This window comes from Somniosus microcephalus, chromosome 12 (genome assembly GCF_052327205.1).
Source record: "Somniosus microcephalus isolate GS21.2 chromosome 12, FLI_Smic_1.0, whole genome shotgun sequence".
Lineage (NCBI taxonomy): Eukaryota > Metazoa > Chordata > Chondrichthyes > Squaliformes > Somniosidae > Somniosus > Somniosus microcephalus.
Genome location: NC_140998.1, coordinates 121,714,147 through 121,736,662, shown reverse-complemented (window position 1 = coordinate 121,736,662; position 22,516 = coordinate 121,714,147). Strand labels below are relative to the sequence as shown.

Genomic DNA, 22,516 nt, shown 5'->3' with positions numbered 1-22,516 from the left:
TAGAGAACACAAATAACTTCCCAGAAATGCTAGGGAACCAAGGGTCGAGTGAGAAGGAGGAATTAAAGGAAATTAGCATTAGTAAAAAAAAGTGCTGGAGAAATTAATGGGACTGAAAGCTGATAAATCCCCAGGGCCTGATAATCTGCATCCCAGAGTACTAAAAGAGTAGCCATGGAAATAGTGGATGCATTGGTTATCCTCTTCCAAAATTCTATAGATTATGGAACAGTTCCTGCAGATTGGAGGGTGGCAAATGTAACCCCACTGTTTAAAAAAGGAGAGAGAAAACAGGGAACTACAGACCGGTTAGCCTAACATCAGTAGTAGGGAAAATGCTAGAGTCTATTATAAAGGCTGTGATAACTGGACACTTAGAAAATATCAACGGGTTAGACAAAGTCAACATGGATTTATGTTGACTGGTGTTTTTGGAAGATGTAACTGGTAGACTAGATAAGGGAGAACCAGTGGATGTGCTGTATTTGGATTTTCAAAAGGCCTTTGATAAAGTCCCACAAAAGAGGTTAGTGTGCAAAATTAAAGCACATGGGATTGGGGGTAATATACTGGCATGGATTGAAAATTGGTTAACAGACAGGAAACAGAGAGTAGGAATAAATGGGTCTTTTTTGGGGTACCGCAGGGATCAGTGCTTGGGCCCCAGCTATTCACAATATATATCAATGATTTGGATGAGGTAACCAAATGTAGTATTTCCAAGTTTGCTGACGCCACAAAACTAGGTGGGATTGTGAGTTGTGAGGAGGATGCAAAGAGGCTTCAAGGCGATTTAGACAAGTTGAGTGAGTGGGCAAATACATGGCAGATGCAGTATAATGTGGATAAATGTGAAGTTATCCACTTCAGTAGGAAAAACAGAAAGGCAGAGTATTATTTAAATGGTGAGAGATTGGGAAATGCTGATGTACAAAGGGACCTGGGTGTCCTTGTATACCAGTCACTGAAAGCAAACATGCAGGTGCAGCAAGCAGTTAGGAAGGCAAATAGTATGTTGGCCTTCATTACAAGAGGATTTGAGTACAGGAGCAAGGATTTCTTACTACAGTTATACAGGGCCTTGGTGAGACCACACCTGGAGTAGTGTGTGTAGTTTTGGTCTCCTTACCTAAGAAAGGATATACTTGCCATAGAGGGAGTGCAGCGAAGGTTCACCAGACTGATTCCTGGGATGGCAGAACTGTCGTATGAGGAGAGATTGGGTCAACTAGGCCTGTATTCACTAGAGTTTAGAAGAATAAGAGGGGATCTCATTGAAACGTATAAAATTCTGACAGGGCTAAACAGACTGGATGCAGGGAGGAGGTTTCCCCTGGCTGGGGGTTCTAGAACAAGGGGGTCACAGCCTAAGGATACGGGGTAGGACACTTAGGACTGAGATGAGGAGAAATTTCTTCACTCATAGGGTCGTGAACCTGTGGAATTCTCGACCACAGAAGGCTGTGGAGGCCAAGTCACTGAATGTATTTAAGAAGGAGATAAATAGATTTCTAGACACAAAAGGCATCAAGGGGTATGGGGAAAGAACGGGAATATGGTATTGAGATAGAGGATCAGCCATGATCATTGTGAATGGCGGAGCAGGCTTGAAGGGCCGAATGGCCTACTCCTGCTCCTATTTTTCTATATTTCTATGTCTGCCAGGTGCATATTGGCACGTATGTGAAGATGTCCACATGCAGATTTTCAAGGCCACTGTGTTAATCTAGAATATTAACGCTTTAATGCAGATCCCAGCAATACCACTTCACCACAGGGGCACAGGTTCCTACTTGTAGATTAGGATGCAGTTATACTACCAATTGTGTGTCAACGTAACGTGTGTGTCGACATGACAGTGCTAATATAAATTAGAAGTCAGTTTCTTATCCAACTATTTTAAAGCCAAATGATGTGAGATATCCAACAACTATCTCTCTCTCCTGGTTTCTGTAACCTCCTCCAGCCCTTCAACCCTCTGTGATCTCATAGTTCCTCCAATTCTGGCCTTTTGTGAATCTCCGATTTTTATTGCTCCACTGTTGGCAGCCGTGCCTTCACTGCCTAAACCCTAAACTCTGGAATTCCCTCCCTAAACCTCTCCACCTCGCTCTCTTCTCCTTTAAGATTCTCCTTAAAACCTACCTCTTTGACCAAGCTTTTGGTCATCTGCCCTAATATCCTGCCCTGGATGAGTTGAAGTCTGTGTGGAGTGGATTTCAGGAGGTTGGCATGGAGGGCATTGGGGGTGAGGTAAAGGCAGGGTTAGACAATATTGCAAAAGGAAAGTAAAGGATCTTCACGATGGATAAACAGTAGCTACCTGGAAGTGAAGCTCTGTGCAAGGATCCAAGCATGCATGTGCAGAGCCTCCGGTGACCGTAGTGTAATTTGCAACAAGATACATCCAGCAGTGTAATTTCAGTATACTCACTGCCTATTTCACTTCACGAATACCAGCCTTAAACTAACAGCTACAATATAAAGTCAGGCTTAAAGTCACATAAAATAAATCAGTTTTCCCAAGCCACTTAAAAAATTTGCAAAGAAAGTGTTAAATATACAATAGTGTAGAACTTCCTATCATTGAATGCTTAATGCATTTAGATTAAATTTCTATGTGCACCATTTTTACGCAAGCATTAACCTGCTTATTTTAAACAGGTTAACGCCTGGATAAAAATAGTACACACATGAATGTAACTTGAGTGTGTTTAAGCTTTCAAACATGAGCTTTGCCAATTATAAGTTCTGCCTTAATAGAACATGTAAACCTATCTGTCTATATGTCAGTTCTCACTCACCATGATTAAATACCTGGAACACATTTTATTGTATATAGTCACTAATGTTAATTTCCTCAGTTTTATCACCCATCTGTTATTGCAGCCAAAGATATAACACAGGATAGTCTTTCTGAAATAAATTTATTTGTGGTCAGTGACATTGACGTGCTTACCTCAATCATGACGACAGTGCTCATCGTTTGGTGCTGTGCCAATTAAGACAGTCACCACTTAATCCTGGCTGTTCAATAGACCAGTTCTGCCGAGAGTCTGCCCTGTTAGTTATGTGCAGTCATTTTCAAGTAGGGGAACATGGGTGGATCTTCTGCCTACTTCTACCCCGCCTTCCCCACACATATCAAGGGGGCATGTCTGAAGTTGTTCCTGAGCTACCCCAAAAGTTCTGCCAGTTCTGGTGATCAGTGTAGATTCCATAGCACTATTCAAAGCTAAGTAGGAAGTTACTCTCTCAACCAACAGCACCAAGAAATATTAATTGGTGATTCATTGGCTGCTGTGAGCACATTCCAAAAAATGGACATTGTAATTCATTATATGGGAAGCACTTTGTGATGCTTTTGAAAGATGTGCTGAAGTGCGATAAAAATGCAAGTCTTATTATGTGCACTGGGAGCCATCTGATGGAAAAGTGAATCTTGTAGGTCTTTGTTTCGATGACAACTTCCAGCTTATATCAGATCAGCAGAGAAGAGGGTGTCATATTTGTTAAATAACTATCTGCCCAAACCACCCAATACTCCAGGATTATCCTGGAGAGCAAAGAAAATCCCTGGTCTCTTTTCTCCGCAACCCACCATTTCCTTAAACCTCTCAGGTGAACGTAAATGATCCCATGGCACTATTTCGAAGAAGAGCAGGTGAGTTATCCCTGGTGTCCTGGCCAATACTTATCCTGCAGCCTACATAACAAAAACAGATTATCTGGTCATTATCACATCGTTGTTTGTGGAAGCTTGCTTGCGCAAATTGGCTGCCGTGTTTCCCACATTACAATAGTGACTACACTCCAAAAGTACTTCATTGGCTGTAAAGCACTTTGAGTTGTCCAGTGGTCGTGAAAGGCTCTATATAAATGCAAGTCTTTCTTTCTTTCTCTGCCCTGCCCTGTCCACCCTCATCTCCAGCAAGTGAAGACAACCACTGGTGGGGATTCCACTGAAAGTCTGGAATGAATATCTAATAACCTTGACCCAGGAAAATGGGCCATGATGAGAAAAGCGAGTGAGACATAAAAACTTCAAGTAAATCAAATGGAAGGGTGGGAAAATTGAGAAAAAGTCAAAACGTCACAGGAAACAGAAAAAGAGACAGAAAGAGTGAAACACTTAAAGGATAGCAGGGAAAATCTCCAGATGCTAAAAATGAATCACTGTGCTTATATGGATGTATGGATAAAATGAGCAGAATTGAGTATACTCCAGTGGCGAAGTGAGACTGGTTGGTCCAGTGGGCTAAAACATTATCCTTTCATCTGTGAGGAGCTTGAACCCAGCTCTTATTGAGCACAATTCCACAAAATATAACAAGCCATAAGTCAGCACTAATTGCACAATTTCACTTGGAAAGGTCTTGGAAAAAGTGCTTGTTGGAAATATTATACTGGCACAACACAGACTGAGTTTCTGAGGCTGGGTTACTGAAGATGGCTGTGCGGAGCAAACTTCACATCTGCATCTGACCTAAGCTGTACCTGGCCACTTAATGGCTTGTCAAATTACCTTGTTGGAGTTCAGACAGCAAGATTGCAACCTGAAGAGATGACTTGAATATGGTGCAGCAAAGATTGATTTTATTTTTCCTCATTTCTAAAGAGCAGAATCTCATCACTGACAAATATTCAGAAGTATCTTAAGCAAAAGCATTTTAAATAATAAAACAATAATGAATTAGACGTACACCAATGCTTTTCAGATTCCCAGAAGGTTGGTATTTGTTAGTGCAATTTATACTGAAGTATAGTATACATGCAGTTTTGACGTGTTTATTTCCTGGAACATGTACTCAACCACATAAGCTTTTAATTAGGTTATGCGAAAATTGCTAAAGAAGGATGGTTTCCAGAATCAGCAACACAATTTCCATTTAAAAATGAAAGATCCACTTTATCGATCTGCCACTTGTCAGCATATTCGGTTTGATAGCTCCTCCTGTTTATTGACTGATAATCTTGGAAGTATTTTCTGTGAACTCATTCACATGCTTAGTAAGCTTTCCAACCAATCTAATTTGTTCTCTCTAAAAAGCCACAGATAATTTTGTTAGCTTTTTCTTCATTTTAATTATAAACTGTATTTCCAGAATTAAAATAAACTCTTTATGATAAAGTCACGTAATGGCCTAACCTAATGTTTTCCTCATTCTTATAATAAAAAAAATTGGGAACTGGGTGTCATCTCTTGGACCTGTGAGTTCAAATTCATCTGACTGATGGGATGAAAGTGTCTCCTGGCTTTAAGGGCCCTATATGAAAGGCCCACAGCAGAAAACTATGCCTTCATTTGGCAAACTGATTCAGAAAAGCTACAAGAATAATTTGTATAGGAAATAGAAATTTCATACCGATGCAACAGGGACTGCTCTTCTGAAGTTGACGGTAAGCATGTTATTGAAACAGAGTAGAAACGGGCTTTGCAGTTAGCTCGACTTCATCTGACCTAGCTTTACTTGACATGAGATACAACTTTATTGGTTCATTCCTGACTTTTAGGAAGGCAGGCTGCTGAGGCGAGGAGTCTAAGTGTCACCTCCACCAGCCACATCGCTTTGCCTGAGTCTCAAACCAATGAAATATTTCTCAACTATTCAGATATTCTGCAGACATCAAGGCCACGATTTTGCCGGCGCTCAGAGAGCGGGTTCAGAGGCAGGTCCACTGTCAAAATCGAAATGATTGACAGCGGGTTGGGAGTCCGCTCCGAACTCGCCTCCATGTAAGTTTCCAAAGTGTCGGGTCTGCAATTTCACAACAGACCTGACACCAAGCGGCGGGGGAGGCATTTAAGATAGTTAAATGCTTGTTAAACGCTTGTTAACTACTATTTTGCCAGCCAATTTCTATTTTACCACTTTTTTTTTACGAGGTTCACGTCGTTCGGAGATCACGTCAGGTAAGTGGGTCGGGTTCTCGATGTCTCCCCATTGCTGTGAATAGGTGACAGCTGCAAAAGTGGTATGAAAGCTACCATTTCACAGCTGTTCACTTTCCAATGTCAGAAGCTTGAGCCTTCAGGACTTGGAACACACTTTGGAGCTGTATGCAGTTTGGAAGTGTTTGGTGTAAACTCTCTATCCACTGTCACCTCCTTGGAGCAAACTCTCTCACCATTGACAGATCGCTTCTGTCATCTCAACTTCAGCTGCCATCTATTCCAGCACACATTGGTGCCTTTGAAAAAAATCTCACCTTGGTTCTCTGAATCCCTCCACGATCACCCCAACACCAACATCACCAGGCACACCAACAACAATACCAACCTTCTCCACAATCACCTGATGCTGCACAGGACACAGGGCATCAGCACCCGACAACATTGCTGCCCGGGAGGCCAGCGATGGCATCACCATAACCAGAATTACTTCACTTGATGCTGTACACCCTGGCTGCCACATGATGCATCAGGTTGACACCACCCCACACCAGCACCATAAAGCATCCCTACAATGTCCAAGCCATTCATTTCACGCTCATCACAATTGGGGGGGGGGGGGGGGTGGAAGGGTGGGGGGAGATGGTGGGAGTTATGTCTCAACATTCACTGGAACTCACTAAGACACTTCCAAAGGTAAACACAGATCTGTCCAATAAGGTAATGTGCTGAAAATATAGATTTCAATGTTTGACAACACATTAACAGAAACTTCACATGAACACTGGCTAAACCACCCAAGTGCCTACCCTTGTGTGTGTTGTTAGTTGGTATGCTTGCAGTAGGATGAGCGTGAGTGTGAGGGGTGGCTAGTGAGATGTGGAAGTGATAATGTAGATAGAGAGGGATGGGTGGAGGTGCAAGGTAAGTTGGAGTGAGTAAAGATGTGCAGGAGTAGGGTAGCGAAGGCAGAGTGATGTGATGAGTGGCACAGCAGGAGGAGGTTGAGAGTGGCTTGGCAGTAACGTTTCGTGATCTGCTCAGATCATTGAAAGGCTTGCGGCACTGCACCCAGGTCCTCCTGACCACATCCCTGCTTGTGTCCTCCTGTGCAATGTGCAACCAGGCTGCGTGGATCTCCTGGGGAGGTCTCTTCCGCCTATGGGAAGGGAACAGAATCTCCCTGCATGCTGTGACTCCCTCCATAAGCATATGGAGGGAGTCATGGGAGAGCCTGGGTGCAGCCGTGCACCTCTGTGCAGTGCTTGTCAGTGTTTGGAGCACCTCAATGCTGCAGAACACTGACAGCAGAACTGTCAAGATCAATTTGGACACGGTCCCTTTAAGGAAACCAGCTGGTGACGCATCATCAAATGATGTCATCAGACCCGCTTCCTATTAATTGGCTGGGAACCTCGCAGGGCGGGCTTAACAAGCCCAATCAACAAAAAATCACTTGGAGAGCGTGGGCTGGGACTGCGTTACCGACCCCAGCCGCCGAAATTGTGGCTCAACAGTTTTCAAAGCTGTTTTCATTTTTTTTTTTTTTTTTTTTAAGATGTCATCTTTATGTAATTTCCCAAAAAGGGTTTTGCTTTTCCTTATATATTTACAAAAAAAATGCACTAGTGTTAGGGATGAAGAAAAGATCTGAATAATAGTTACAGGTTTCATTGGTCGAGAAGGAAATAGGGTAGTTGAGTGCGTAATCCCATAATCCTACCACTCTGATGTGGTGACAAAAAGTCTTTGAAGCTGATTTTTATTCATGGTGATTTTATGGCGTTACAAAAGCAAGAACAAAGTCAACAAGGCAGACAACTCAATATTGCTTTTACAGTATGTTCGTGAATTGACTGCACACTTGATTTGAATCTTACAACATAGGAGGGTACTGTACTTAAAAAACAAACTAAAGGGAAATAGTTCAATTTTGTAAGCCATAACCAAATAGTATAGCCACAATTTATAAAAGCAAATAACGATCAACTTGAGATCAGTGACGAAATTCAGTCCCGTGGATCAACACCCTTTGAGTCTGAATCCTGGCCAGTGCTGAATTTTAACATTGATGATGACTCCAGGATTCTTATCCAGCATCATGAAAACTACTGATCCATATTACAAAGATGCAGTGGGGAAAGAGTTAAACTGACATCGCTGGTAGTTTCACTGAATAGTGTAAGGACAGGGACTAACATGAAAGACCACATCCATAAAGATACAGTCAAAGATAGCTGACCTTTGGAGAGATATAAAACAATTAAATGGAGACAGCATGTCCAGCATTTCAACTGCCCGTAAGAACTTTATTACCTAGGTTACATTCCAAGGTATCTTTTAATTAGCATTCAGCAGTTTGAGTGATTGATTGAAGAGGCAGCTTATACATGTTTATATTAAGATTCGTAACCAATCCGTGAAGGTGCATGCAGGCCAAGATCCAATCAGGTGGCAGGAATTAATTTTGAATGAGCTGGACATGTGTATTGTAATGTATAAAAATGCAGTGTTTGCTGTACCAATTTGGAAAAGTCTGGCTAAGACAGAGCAGACTGTTTCCCCACCGGTGCAATAAAGACAGCTTGACTATCGATCTACAGTAAAACCTTGTGTCAAGTGTTGGTTTAAAGTACTCCACAACACAAGAACAGCCACTTAATGATGGAACCACAGCAAACTTCAGCTAAATGTCTTTATTCAGGCTTTAAGACTCTACATAGTAGGTCATTAGCAAGCTTTTAAAACACTTTGGCCTAGAAATTGGGTATAGCCCCGCTTGGGGCACTAGAATTGGTGCAGCGCAAGGTTTATAGCCAGATGCAACTTATCGCCACCTGGCGCGATATTGGGTTGCATCGCCCCTCAAGGTGATTGAGGCGCAAATTCAGGCATTACACGGGACTCCTAAGGCACTAAACTTCCGGTGCAACCCAATATCGGAGCGGACGGGCGCAGCGCAGGTGCTCTCAATTACCGATGACCACGAGACTTCCAGGCACCGGCCAGCTCTTAAAGGGGTGGGTCAGTCAGCTTCAGCATCCACACTCTGCACCTTGCAGGCCTCAGAAATCGGCGCAGGCCCTTCTCTGGCGCTAAAAGCTTGGACCAGATGGAGAAGGTGAGACAGAGAGCAGAGCGCTTCACCAATGAGGCTCTGGAGCAATTGGTAGCCGCAGTGGAGCGCCGGCGAGATGTTCTCTACCCAGACAATGGCAGGAGGCCGAATCATAAGTGTTGTGTATGTGTACCTTTAAGAGAATAACTGGTCTCAGACTGCAGTACCGGCAGTGACCACCCCTGTATAAAAAGGCGCTAGCAACCTTCTGTACTTTCAGTTCCCGATTGTCTCCATTCAGTAAAGACTTGTTAAATCAACTCCTGCATTCCGTGTCTCCATTAACACACGGATTTAATACTAGCGACGAGTAAGAAACGAACTTACCTGCAACTCGGCAGCACCTCAGACGACGTTATTGACGGTCGAAGCCAGAAGAGAGAAAAATAAAAAAATAATCCACAGAAACTCGAGAAACGGGCGTCGACCGTGGGCAACCGCCCTCCAAATCATCGACTTGAAAAGTGCAGGAGAGACTGTCGAGAGCCAGGCTTGGTCTCCAGTCTGTGGTTTCCCAGCCAATCGGGCTGGTGGCAGGTAGTGCATTGATCCTTCCTGGGCTGCGGCGGGCTAGAGCTCGATCGGGTGGCTCTGCAACGGGGCTGGGCAGCGAGTCGGGAAGCGAAGAGAGAGAGAGAGGGTGGAGCACACAGGGCACGGCTGGTGCTTCGCAGCCGGGCAGCGTTCGGACCCAAGAAGAGGGAGGGAGGTGTCCCAGAGGGTCCGCTCCACGACGGGAACGGTTAAAAATAAAAATACCGCGGAGAGCGGCGTTGACAGCAGCGGCAGCGGCGGGAAAGCGCGGGAGGTGCCATCTTAACTCGGCGGGGAAGAAAGAAAAGCACGGGAGGCACCATTTTGTTAAATCGGGGACGAAGGCAAAGCGCGGGAGGCGCCATCTTAGATTTTCAAGATGCCAAAGACTGGTGATATCACTTCCTTTGATAATGCAATAGAAGACTGGACCACGTATGTGGAAAGAGTCGAGGTATATTGCGAGGCAAACGAAATAGCCGAGGAGAAAAAGGCATCGGTATTGCTAAATTTAATGGGCGCAAGAACGTACGGCCTATTGCGGGACCTGATTACTCCAGCCAAACCAAAGGCGAAGAGTTTTAACGAAATTGTTGCTATCCTACAGGAACACCTAAATCCTACGCCGCTGCTGATAGCAGAAAGATTTAAATTCCACAGGAGAAATCAGCATAAAAATGAGAGCAATGCTGATTACCTTACGGAACTACGCAAGCTATCAAAGCACTGCCAGTTCGGAGCAGGACTGGCAGATACCTTACGGGACAAATTTGTCTGTGGACTCCTGAGTGAAGGAACCCAGAAGAGGTTACTCTCAGAGAAAGAGCTGACGTTAGATAAGGCTTTCAGCGTGGCAGTATCGTATGAAGCAGCAGCAAGGGGAGCTGCGGAAATACAACAAAAGCCACAGGAATACGGCACCCACGAAATGACACGGGGATTTGCAAAATGTTATCGCTGCGGCAGAACAAACCATGACCAGAAGGACTGCTGGTCCAAGGACAAAATATGCAGGCAATGCGGAAAGATGGGACACATTGCACGAGTTTGCAGGTCTGAGAAGAAGACCAACGACAATAAAAAGGCTACTAAGGAACAGTACAGGAAAGTACAAAAGATGACGGACAGTAGTTCCGAAGACCAGATGAGCGATAGTGAATCCGGGAACAAGAGCCTAAGCTGTCTTAAACTTCACAACGTAATCGCAAAAGAGGATCACCGAACCATGTGGGTCACCCTCACGATAGCAGGGTCCCAAGTCAAAATGGAATTGGATACAGGATCAGCTCTAACCATCATGAATCGACGAGACTACGAGCGGCTATTCTCACACATACCCTTGAGAGACATCCATTGTCTTGAGGACATATACGGGGCAAAAAGTATACCCCAGAGGAGAAATAAGGGTGCCTGTCGAATACAACGGCAAGAAAATACGGAAATTGTATCTCTACATTCTGCAAGATGGTGGACCACCGTTATTGGGACGTGAATGGATCAGAAAGATAAGTTTAGATTGGCACTCCATTCAGGCACTGACGGTGGCTGGTAAAAAGGATGACGACGTCACTCCTGGATGATTGTCAACAATCTTAGCTGACGCCAAAGAGGTATTTCAACAAGAACTGGCCACTCTTAAAGGCGTAACCGCCTCGATAAAAATAGAGGAGAATGCAATTCCCAAGTTTTTCAAAGCAAGACCGGTACCATATGCAATTCGCCCAGCCGTTGAGGCAGAGCTGGAGAATCTGGAGAATGCAGGCGTGTTATCTAAGGTAGACTGGAGCGAGTGGGCGACACCCATCGTTCCTGTCATGAAGAAAACGTTAAACAATAAGTCTGAGGAGCCAAGGAAGGTTCGCATCTGTGGGGACTTCAAGGTGACAGTGAACCCAGTCCTTCACACAGTACAATATCCTCTTCCAAGGATAGAAGATATCTTCACCTCACTATCTGGAGGGAAGCGTTTTACAAAAATTGACCTAGCACAAGCATATTTGCAGATGGAGGTTGAAGAATCCTCTAGGAAGTATCTTACGATAAACACTCACAAAGGTCTTTTCCAGTATAATCGACTGGTATTCGGAGTAGCATCAGCTCCAGCGATATGGCAAAGAGCGATGGAACAAGTCCTGCAAGGGATTCCGAGGACTCAGTGTTACTTGGACGACATCCTGGTGACAGGTGAAGATGACAGTGAACACCTTGCCAACCTAGAGCAGGTACTCACTAGACTACGTGAACATGGGCTACGAGCCAATCACCCCAAGTGCGAGTTTTTTAAGAAATAGATATCGTATTGTGGCCACGTGATTGATGAAGAGGGGTTACATAAGTCCCCTGACAAAATTGAAGCGGTAGTTAAGGCTCCAGCGCCTGAAAATGTGTCGCAACTGAGGTCATTCCTCGGATTGGTGAATTACTACCATAAGTTTTCGCCGAATTTGTCCACAATTCTGCATCCACTGAACGCCCTACTACGAACGGGAGTAGCATGGAAATGGAGCGGTGAATGTAAGCGGGCCTTTCAGAAGAGTAAGGATCTAATCACTTCAAGAGAAGTATTGGCTCACTACAACCCATCACTACCGATAAGACTGGCGTGTGATGCGTCTCCCTACGGCATGGGGCGGTACTGTCACAAATTCCTTGATGGTTCCGAGAGGCCGATAGCTTTTGCGTCACGCTCGTTAACTTCAGTCGAGCGTAACTACGCCCAGATTGACAGAGAGGCCCTCAGCCTAGTGTGGGGGGTGAAGAAGTTCAATCACTACCTGCACGGTCAAAAATTTACTCTAATAACTGATCATCAACCTCTTGTCTCCATTTTCAACCCTCAGAAGGGCGTACCGATAATGACAGCACAACGGCTACAGAGGTGGTCCCTTTTCCTAGGGGCACACCAATATGACATCGAGTACAAAGGAACTAAACAGCATGGGAATGCTGATGGATTGTCGCGCCTACCGTTGCCGACGGTGGAAGAGGAACTTGCAGTGGATCCAATGGAGATATTCCACTCGACCATAGTCGAATGTCTCCCTGTGACGAATGCAAACATAGAAAAGGAAACACGAAATGACCCGACACTATCCCGGGTCTATGATTTAACGGTGAAGGGATGGCCAGCACATGGCGAACCACTGCTGCCAGCATTCTCGCCGAGAAGAGAACAGCTGTCAGTGTGCAGAGGAACCTTGATGTGTGGATCCAGAGTAGTGATTCCACCCAAATTGAAGGATAGAGTGCTCAATGAGCTTCATGAAGGCCATCTGGGAGGGGTAAAAATGAAGAACTTAGCTAGAGCGTTTGTGTGGTGGCCGGGAATCGATAGAGAAATCAAAGAGATGACCAAGAGCTGTACAGGATGCCAGAAGGTCCAAAACGCCCACCACAAGCCCCTCTACATCCATGGGAGTGGCCCTCATCTCCATGGCAAAGGGTGCACATTGATTTTGCTGGTCCCTTTATGGACTCGATGTTTTTAATTGCGGTGGATGCGCATTCAAAGTGGCCAGAGGTAATAAAAATGTCCTCAACCTCTACAGAAAAAACTATTCCAGTCTTACGAACCATATTCGCCAGAAATGGGCTGCCTGAACAGATTTGCTCTGACAATGGACCACAGTTTGTGTCTGAAGAGTTCCGGAGGTTCTTAAGGAACAATGGTGTTAAGCATTACACATCTGCCCCATATCATCCAGCCACTAATGGATTGGCTGAGAGGTTTGTTCAAACATTCAAGAAGGCTATCAAGGCAATGTGTAATGAAGATATACTCCTACAACACAAGGTGGACAACTTCTTGTTTGCCTACCGGAATGCGACACATGCGGTTACCAACCAAACTCCTGCCATGATGTTCTTCAATCGAAGACTACGATGCCGCTTGGATTTGGTTAAGCCGAACATCAGAAGAGATGTGGAGAACAGGCAGTTTCAGAATATGAATGAAAGACCGACCAGGAGTTTTAAGATAGGTCAACCAGTTTTGGCCCGGGACTACCGCACAGAGAAATGGCAGCCAGGAACAATTTGTACACGGCAAGGACCTCTCATGTATACCGTGGACGTTGAAGAGAGCATTGTAAGACGCCATGCTGACCAGATTCTAGAGTCACGGGAAAACGTCAACTCCACACTACGATCTGATACACCTGGCGATGAAACTGACGTACCAATTGCATCTACCGCAGAATCGGTGATATTGGAAGCAGATGAACCAAACAACGACATTGATCCCGACTCAACCTTGCCAGAAGAACCTGATACCCCAAAGAGGCGTTATCCAGACAGAATCAGGAAGCCTCCTCAAAGACTGAACTTATAATTGATTAACCTCAACCAATGTATCTAGCAACCGTAATTGTGATTGTAATTAGTTATCATTTAGCTGTTAAATGAATGTTATGTACTGTTTATCTAAAAGGGGAGGAATTGTTGTGTACGTGTACCTTTAAGAGAATAACTGGTCTCAGACTGCAGTACCGGCAGTGACCACCCCTGTATAAACAGGCGCTAGCAACCTTCTGCAGTTTCAGTGCCCGATTGTCTCCATTCAGTAAAGACTTGTTAAATCAACTCCTGCATTCCGTGTCTCCATTAACACACGGATTTAATAATAAGGACTACCGACGAGCTTGGAGGGATGTATGCCAGAGGGTCAACTCCAGCAACATGGTGACCAGGAGCCCTGTCCAATGCAGAAAGAAATTCAACGACCTCACTCGGGTCATGAGGGTGCGTGTTGTTTCTGCAAACTTCTGCATCCCTTCATTTGCACCTGACTTTATGGCAACAGGGTGGCCTGTGCCCCATTGGCCATCTGCCAGCAAGCACCCATGGCCCTTTCTGTGCACACACATCCACATTTGACTCAAAGCGTCATGTAAGGGCTCTTGCACCATGGGGGGCATGAGATAATCACTCAGGGCATCAGGTAACATAACTTCCCCTCCTTTCCCCTGCAGTCCAAGCTGGCAAGGATTGGCAAAGACCAGCTTCGCACCGGTGGAGGACCTCCACAAGTGGTCACTCTCACGGATCTCGAGGAGAGAGTCCACCAGATTCTTGGAGGACGTCTGAATGGTCCTGTAACCACTGCAGCTGCCGACCCCATTGTCGACAGCGATGGTAAGGTTCGCACCTTTTACAACTGGCTCCTTCCACTTGTTCCCCCCGCCAGCATGCTTTCTCACTGTGGACCCATGTCATAGCCTTGCTGCAATCTGGCATCCCTTGCTGCCAAGCTGTCCTTTTGCTAAAGCCACTCTTCCACCTCCCTGCTTTCAGATGCTGCATCACCAGCTCGGGAGCCGGGCCCTCAAGCTGCCAGTGCCAGTGACTCCAAAGGCTCAATGAGAAAAGTACTGTCTAACAGAAGGTCAGCAACTCTCTCCAGCAACGATCAGAATGGCCAGCCCAAATGGCTGCAGCTTTTATACTAGTGCTGTCCCCTTTAAATAAGCACCCCCCCCCGCCCCCCGAGTCCGAGAAGGGCCTGGGAACGCTCCATCCAACTGTCACTAATAGCGCCAGGCGGAAAGGTTGCGGGCGCTACCGAATATCCGGTCAGGGGCGCCAAAAAGGCGTTGCACACTGAAATGACGTCATGATCTGCCTGTGCCCGCGGGCACGCACAAAGCGTTAGCGCTAGCGCTAAAAGGCTACTCAATATGGGAGGTGGCGCTATATTCACTGCGCCCGCCCGAAAATTGGGTAACGCCCCAATTCTCGGCTCTTTAGGCGCTAATCACTGGCGCTACCAACCGAATTTCTAGGCCTCTATTATGTTGCTCGGTAGATAGGATATTAGTGTGTGTGCCAGGATAAGTGCAGCATCCCTGTTGCAAACTTGAAATGTCTCAAATTCTGTAATAAACTTCACCTTCACATTTACCCAACTTTTAATAATTCAAACGTGGACGACTAATGGCTATCCACATAAGCAGATGATGAATGGGGGGGGGGGGGCGGGGAGTTCAACTAGCCCTAACAGCTTCATCTCCCTTCGTAATTCATCATGGAGTGATGCGAAATCTCCAACATTTTGCCATGTTGACTATGAAAAAATTGTGTGGCTATAAGCAAATTGAGGAAATAATAAAACTTTATGAAAATATTTTAAATCTGGAATGTACGAGTTATTTTGTTTTACATTTCAGATACTTATTCTACAAATCATGGCCCGGATTTTCCAAGGGCCTATGAGCGCGTACAGTTGTAAGTGCCCCGCAAGTTCTGGGTTTCTGCATGTGATGCGCGTGCACGAAAACCCGGATCTTGCGATCTGTCAAGTTTCAACTTGACAGACTGTACCCATGCGCAGGAAATGGACATTCGCTGGTGCAGAGTGCCCAACTACTGTCCAGCGAATGCCCATCAAAACGCTTACGCTTGGTAATTAAATTAAGAAATTTAAGAAAGGAGGGAGAGAGAAAACGGGAAACTACAGACCAGTTAGCCTGACATCAATAGTAGGGAAAATGCTAGAATCCTGGTAACAGGGCACTTAGAAAATAATAATAGGATTGGGCAGAGTCAACACTGATTTATGAAAACAAATTCATCAAACATGATTTCCCTAAGAGTTTTTTGAGGTTGTAACTAGCAGAATAGATAAGGGGGAGCCAGTGGATGTGGTATATTTGGATTTTCAGAAGGCATTCAATAAGGTGACACACAAGAGGTTATTGAACAAAATTAGGGCTCATGGGATTGGGGGTAATATACTAGCATGGATTGAGGATTGGTTAACAGACAGAAAACAGAGTAGGAATAAATGGGTCATTTTCGGGTTGGCAGGCTGTAACTAGGGGGGTACCGCAAGAATCAATGCTTGAGCCTCAGCTATTCACAATCTGTATCAATGATTTGGATGAGGGGACCAAATGTAATATATCCAAGTTTGCTGATGATACAAAGCTAGGTGGGAATGTAAGTTGTGAGGAAGATGCAAAGAGGCTTCAAGGGGATACAGACAGGCTAAATGAGTAGGCAACATGGCAAATGGAATATAATGTGGAGAAATGTGAAGTTATCCACTTTGGTAGATTTTTGGATATTAAGGGAATCAAGGGATATGAGGATAGTGCAGGAAAGTGGAAATGAGGTAAAAGATCAGCAATGATCTTATTGAATGGAGGAGCAGGCTCGAGGGGACAAATGGCCTACTCCTGCTCCTACTTCTTATGCTCTTATTTTTTTTACGGGATTCCTATTATGCTTATGGGGATTCCGTACGTAAATGGAATTCCCATAAGCATAATGGGAATCCCCGTTTTTGATTGGTTGGGCCAGCCCACCTGATCCCAGGGACAGTTGCGGACCTCATTCGCCCCTGGGATACGTGTGCCTTTACGCAGGCGTACACCTGCAAGCCCAGGGGCGCGGGTCTTCGCAGCTCTGGAGGCACCAGGTAGGTGCATACTTTTCTTGCAGTTCGGAAGCATTCACCCGCGGGAAACCTCGGACCGTAATTTCCAGCCCATTATTTGTTTTTAGCATTGCTCAATTCATCCACTAAGCCCCAGCAATGGCTCAAGAATAATTTGATTAAGTGCTTGGCACTTGCCCAAATATGGCAAAGAAAGAGAAAGGAAATAAGATTTGAACTTATTAAAATGAAACTGAATTTTATTTGTCCTATTTAGCAGGTGACAGCTGCCTGATTAATCCATGATAATGCACAAATTCAATTTACAGAAAGCATTTGGCACATGGGATTTTAGACCCTATGTCATCACTGAAAAAGAACATATTGAAACATACATTTTGAAATCTCAGGTATAGAATTTGAATACCTTAGCTTCTGACGTAGGCTCAAGAAAGCACAAACGACTACCAAATCCTTCAGCTGACAGGCAAAATTTACGTTGTTCCTTCTGGATGGTGGCAATGGACTGAAGTACAACTTCATCATCCTGTGAAGAGAAAAATGAGTCTGATGAGAACAACTTTTAATTTTGCTAACATTTTGATTGTCAAGTGTTTGAGCTGCTATCAAGAATACACTTGCAACTTAACTTCCAATAACCTTCCGACTGTCAATATGAATTGGTTCCCAAATGATCCTTATTATTGGCTTGAGATCATATTTGGCCAAAATAACTAGGCTGAAAAACGATATCTTTGCAATATATGCCCCAATATAATTTATGATTCCGTCCTACATATTTACTGCTCACAGTGCAAGCTCTACACAGTGAACTGCTCATTGTACTACAGCGCAAATATGCAATGTCATTTCAATAATTAAATTAAATACAATGCAGCATATCTATCCCATCATTTTTTTGCTTAAATATGGGGTTGAATGTTAGGGAAGGAGGCGGAATATGTAGATTAATAATAAATAGAAAAAACAAAGAGGATATGTAGGGAAGTTCTGTTGATTATGTTACTGGTATATTATACAGCCATGGAAGAGATCCTGAGATTACAAGCACTTCTTCATAACAGGACGAACTCACATTTCACTGAGCTCTATAGTAAGCCACCCAAATTTCCAAGCCCCTCAGTGGGCATCCAGGGATCCCTTCAGGGACAGAGTTTCTTTGCATTCAGTAATCATTTGCACCAATACCGAAATGGAGGCCGTAATTCACGAACACAATTCTGTACAACTTAGTTGGAGATAGCATATAATTCTTTCTGATTGAGCAAGTTCCAGACCATATCCATCCAGACAAATCATGATGCTTACACTGGTTGGTGCCACGTTAACGGGATATACAGGTAAGCTCTATAGAGAAGATGATTGATTCACCAACTCATTCAAAGTTTGACAAGGATCTTAAGTGGAAAAATTAAGAGGATTCCGATTAATAATGATCTAGATCTTTTCCTCTTTCCTTCCTTTTCACCCCTCCTTTCCTGAAATGGTATGGTTGAAGGATGTTGATAGTTCTCTATCTCAACTACCTTTTCATCATGGATTAGGTTCTAAGGGCAAGATTCATTAGGTGCATGGTACATATGGTCCATGATTTGTCAGTCATTACATTTTCATTCATTATAACAATAACTAAAGCCATTGTTAACAAAAAATGATTTCCATTAACCAAGACTGTCTCACAACTAAAATTAAAAATGGAAAACTACTAAAACTTAACATTTTGTGCAACTAAAATCACACTAGTATTCCATTAGCAGTCTGGGACACAATTCTAATACATATTATACAAGAAGCAGAGCAGGTTGCCTACCACTGCTCTTCTGAGAAGATTCTTCCCGAAGCCTCCCTTTAAATTTTTCAAATATTATGTGGAAAAACTGACAGGGAGTTCCATTTTGATAAATAAAAGGCAACTTCATGTCACTGTTGTGGGGTTAACTTGGCAGCTATTTTTACTCAGAGTGAATTGAGAGGAAAAAAACAGATGGCCAATTTCTCTAATTAGTTTTAGAATTGTGATTTACAAAAGTACGGTGAATTCCACAAAACTGATTTAAACTGTCTTTTATATGCATGTATTTGTTGAGGAGAAGGATAACACTTCTGGGAAATAAAATATTTTTCACATTAGATGCATACATTAATTTCACTGGGATGAAAATCAGACGGGCTCTACAATAGTCGGGTGAACAACTCCGTAGGTTACCACCCAGGCAGTAAAAATGAAAATTACTTCCGCTGTTTCAAGGAAAGATTTTAGTAAGGAAAAAATCTATGGGAAGGAAAGGATAACCATACTTCTTTTCAACTGTTTGATTTTAAAAGGGTTCCTGATTGTGACCATTGCTTTTAACTCACCCAGTGCAATAATGAATGTCAAGGCTCTAATGATGGTTTGTTATAGGATGAATTCATTATCATTAAATCAATAAACAAATTACTTATAGTTTCATATGCTGTAAGTAATTAGGTAATGCAAAAAATGCTTGACTTCAAACTAAAGATGACAATTCAGTGGTAATGTCAAGTTAATAGCCAGAACAAGAGGTGAGTGGATAGAAACATTTAAATTCTAAGCTAAGTGGCAATATGGATTTTATAATAATTTAACAACCTACCACTCTGCTACTGTTGTAGCAATAATGATGACTGAATACTTTTGGCACTGCTTAAATGAATGGGAAAGCTAATAAGTAATTTTCTTTGAAATGCCATAGGATCAGAAAGGACCACTGTGTTATAACACAGGGGTAGGTACTAGTGTGTTGCGAGCTGATGTAGTTCTTCAGGTGTCTAAAGTATGCTTCTAAAACACTAATCAGAAATAGACTAGTCAGTAGAGAGCACATTCAATCATAGATAATTTTGCCTGAGTGATGTACCACTATTGATCTGCCTCATGGCCGCTGATGGACACCATCCCATTTGGGGAATATGATATTTTGTTGCATTGCAATCACAATTGGCAGTTGGAAAACGCACTGCAGTGAGGGGAAGAGTTAATTCATTTGCACACTGAACAAACAAACAAACGAGTGATTGACCAAAAATCGAGCGAGGTGACTAAATGAACTCTCCTCCACTGCACTGTGCCTTCACAGCAGGTAGCCTCATTGCAATTTGATCTCTTATGCTATAGTTAATAATAGTTAAAAGTTCTTTTTAGGTTTTCATACTTAAATGTTTGAATGCTTCATTAACATGGGTAAATTCTTCTCCTTTTGAGTACCTGTACTGATACACATTTTGAAAGTCTTGTTAAAAATTTATATTATTGGTGAGGCTGCCTTGCATTTGCAAGACAATCTTCCACCATATCTGCCACCTACAATATGATCCCACCACTGAACAAATCTTCCTTTCAAAATATTCTGGGTTTACTTTATTTATACCATTTAATATTTTATATACCTCAATGATTTACTTCCAGACTGAAGAACTCCAATAATCCTCTTTACACTTGGCATCATTCTTGCTCGTCCCTGCACCCGCCATAATGCATGTATCTCTACTTTGAAGCATGGCAACTAAAACTGAACACAATACTCCAAATGTGATCTAACCAGTGTATGATAAATGCCTTAGTACAATCTGTGTAGCTCCATGCTCCAGTTTTCTGGCTCTATGTCCCAACATTGTATTAACTGACATATAGGTTGTTAAACCTGTAATTTAACACTGTTTGAATAAAATGCCACATTTCTTTGCAAACAAAAGCAGTAATTATTACTGTTACTGACTCAGCAACAATAATTAAAGTAGTATTTATTTTGTTTAACAATACTTTGAGGTAATTAAAGGTTTTTTTTTGTCTTTCTTTATAAACCAAAGCTTCTTGTGAAATCTATTAAAGATGACTAATTTGTCTATAGCAACATTTATAATACTGCATCCCTACACCAGCCCAGGAGGGGTATTATGTATGATATGTATATTAACACAGCACAATAATGGATACTTGGAACAGTAATGCAATCATGGATTTTACATACTGTAATGAACTAAGAAAAGATAGCCATCCATGGCTAAGTAAAGTAATTAAGGATAGTATCCGACTAAAAACAAGGGCATATAAGGTAGCCAAATCTAGTGGGAGGATAAAAGATTGGGAAGTCTTTAAAAGACAGCAAAAAATAACTAAAAGATTGATTAAGAAAGGGAAGATAGATTATGAAAGTAAATTAGCAAAAAATATAAAAACAGATAGCAAAAGTTTCTGTAGTTATATAAAAAGAAAAAGGGTGGCTAAAGTAAATGTTTGTCCCTTAGAGGATGAGACCGGGAAATTAATGGTGGGAAACATGGAGATGGCAAAAACGCTGAACAATTATTTTGTGTCAGTCTTTACGGTAGAGGACACTAAGAATATCCCAACACTGGACAAACAGGGGGCTCTAGGGGGGGGGGGGGTGGAGAAGCTAAATACGATTAAAATCACTAAGGAAGTGGTACTTGGTAAAATAATGGGACTCAAGGTGGGATAAATCCCCTGCCCCTGATGGCTTACATCCTAGGGTCTTGAGGGAAGTGGCGGTAGGGATTGTGGATGCATTGGTAATAATTTTCCAAAACTCCCTGGACTCAGCAAAGGTCCCGGCAGATTGGAAAACTGCTAATGTAACACCCTTATTTAAAAAGGGTAGTAGGCAGAAGGCTGGAAACTATAGACCTGTTAGCCTAACATCTGTGGTTGGTAAAATTTTAGAGTCCATTATTAAGGAGACAGTAACAGGACATTTGGATAAACATAATTTAATAGGACAAAGTCAGCATGGTTTTATGAAGGGGAAGTCATGTTTGACAAATTTGCTTGAGTTCTTTGAGGAAGTAACATACAGGGTGGATAAAGGGGAACCAGTGGACGTAGTGTATTTAGACTTCCAAAAGGCATTTGACAAGGTGCCACACAAAAGATTATTGCTCAAGATAAAAAATCATGGGATTGGGAGTAATATTCTGGCATGGGTGGAGGATTGGCTATCTAACAGAAAGCAGAGAGTTGGGATAAATGGTTCGTTCTCAGACTGGCAATCAGTAACTAGTGGTGTTCCGCAGGGGTCAGTGCTGGGTCCCCAACTCTTTACAATCTATATTAATGATTTGGAGGAGGGGACCGAGTGTAACATATCAAAGTTTGCAGATGATACAAAGATGGGAAGGAAAGTAGTGAGTGAGGAGGACATAAAAAACCTGCAAAGGGACATAGACAGGCAAAGTAAGTGGGCAGAGATTTGGCAGATGGAATACAATACTGGAATGTGTGAGGTTATGCACTTTGGCAGGAAAAATCATAGAGCAACTTATTATCTTAATGGCAAGAAACTGGAAAGTACTGTAGTACAAAGGGATCTGGGGGTCTTGGTACACGAAACTCAAAAAGTTAGTATGCAGGTGCAGCAAGTGATCAAGAAGGCCAATGGAATGTTGGCTTTTATTGCTAGGGGGATAGAATATAAAAACAGGGAGGTATTGTTGCAGTTGTACAAGGTATTGGTGAGACCACACCTGGAATACTGCATACAGTTTTGGTGTCCATACTTAAGAAAAGACATACTTGCTCTCGAGTCAGTACAAC

General features: G+C 43.1%; 1 protein-coding gene across 8 annotated transcripts in view; it reads right to left on the bottom strand.

Moving 5' to 3' along the window:
* The window catches only part of LOC147109494 (ryanodine receptor 3-like), a 506,629-nt gene that overhangs the window by 428,390 nt on the left and 55,723 nt on the right, over positions 1-22,516 (bottom strand). For all 8 annotated transcript variants that reach the window (XM_086003490.1, XM_086003491.1, XM_086003492.1 and 5 more), the window contains exon 2: positions 17,348-17,467. In XM_086003490.1, the coding sequence (XP_085859616.1) occupies positions 17,348-17,467 (120 nt within the window). The remainder of the gene's footprint in view (positions 1-17,347; positions 17,468-22,516) is intronic.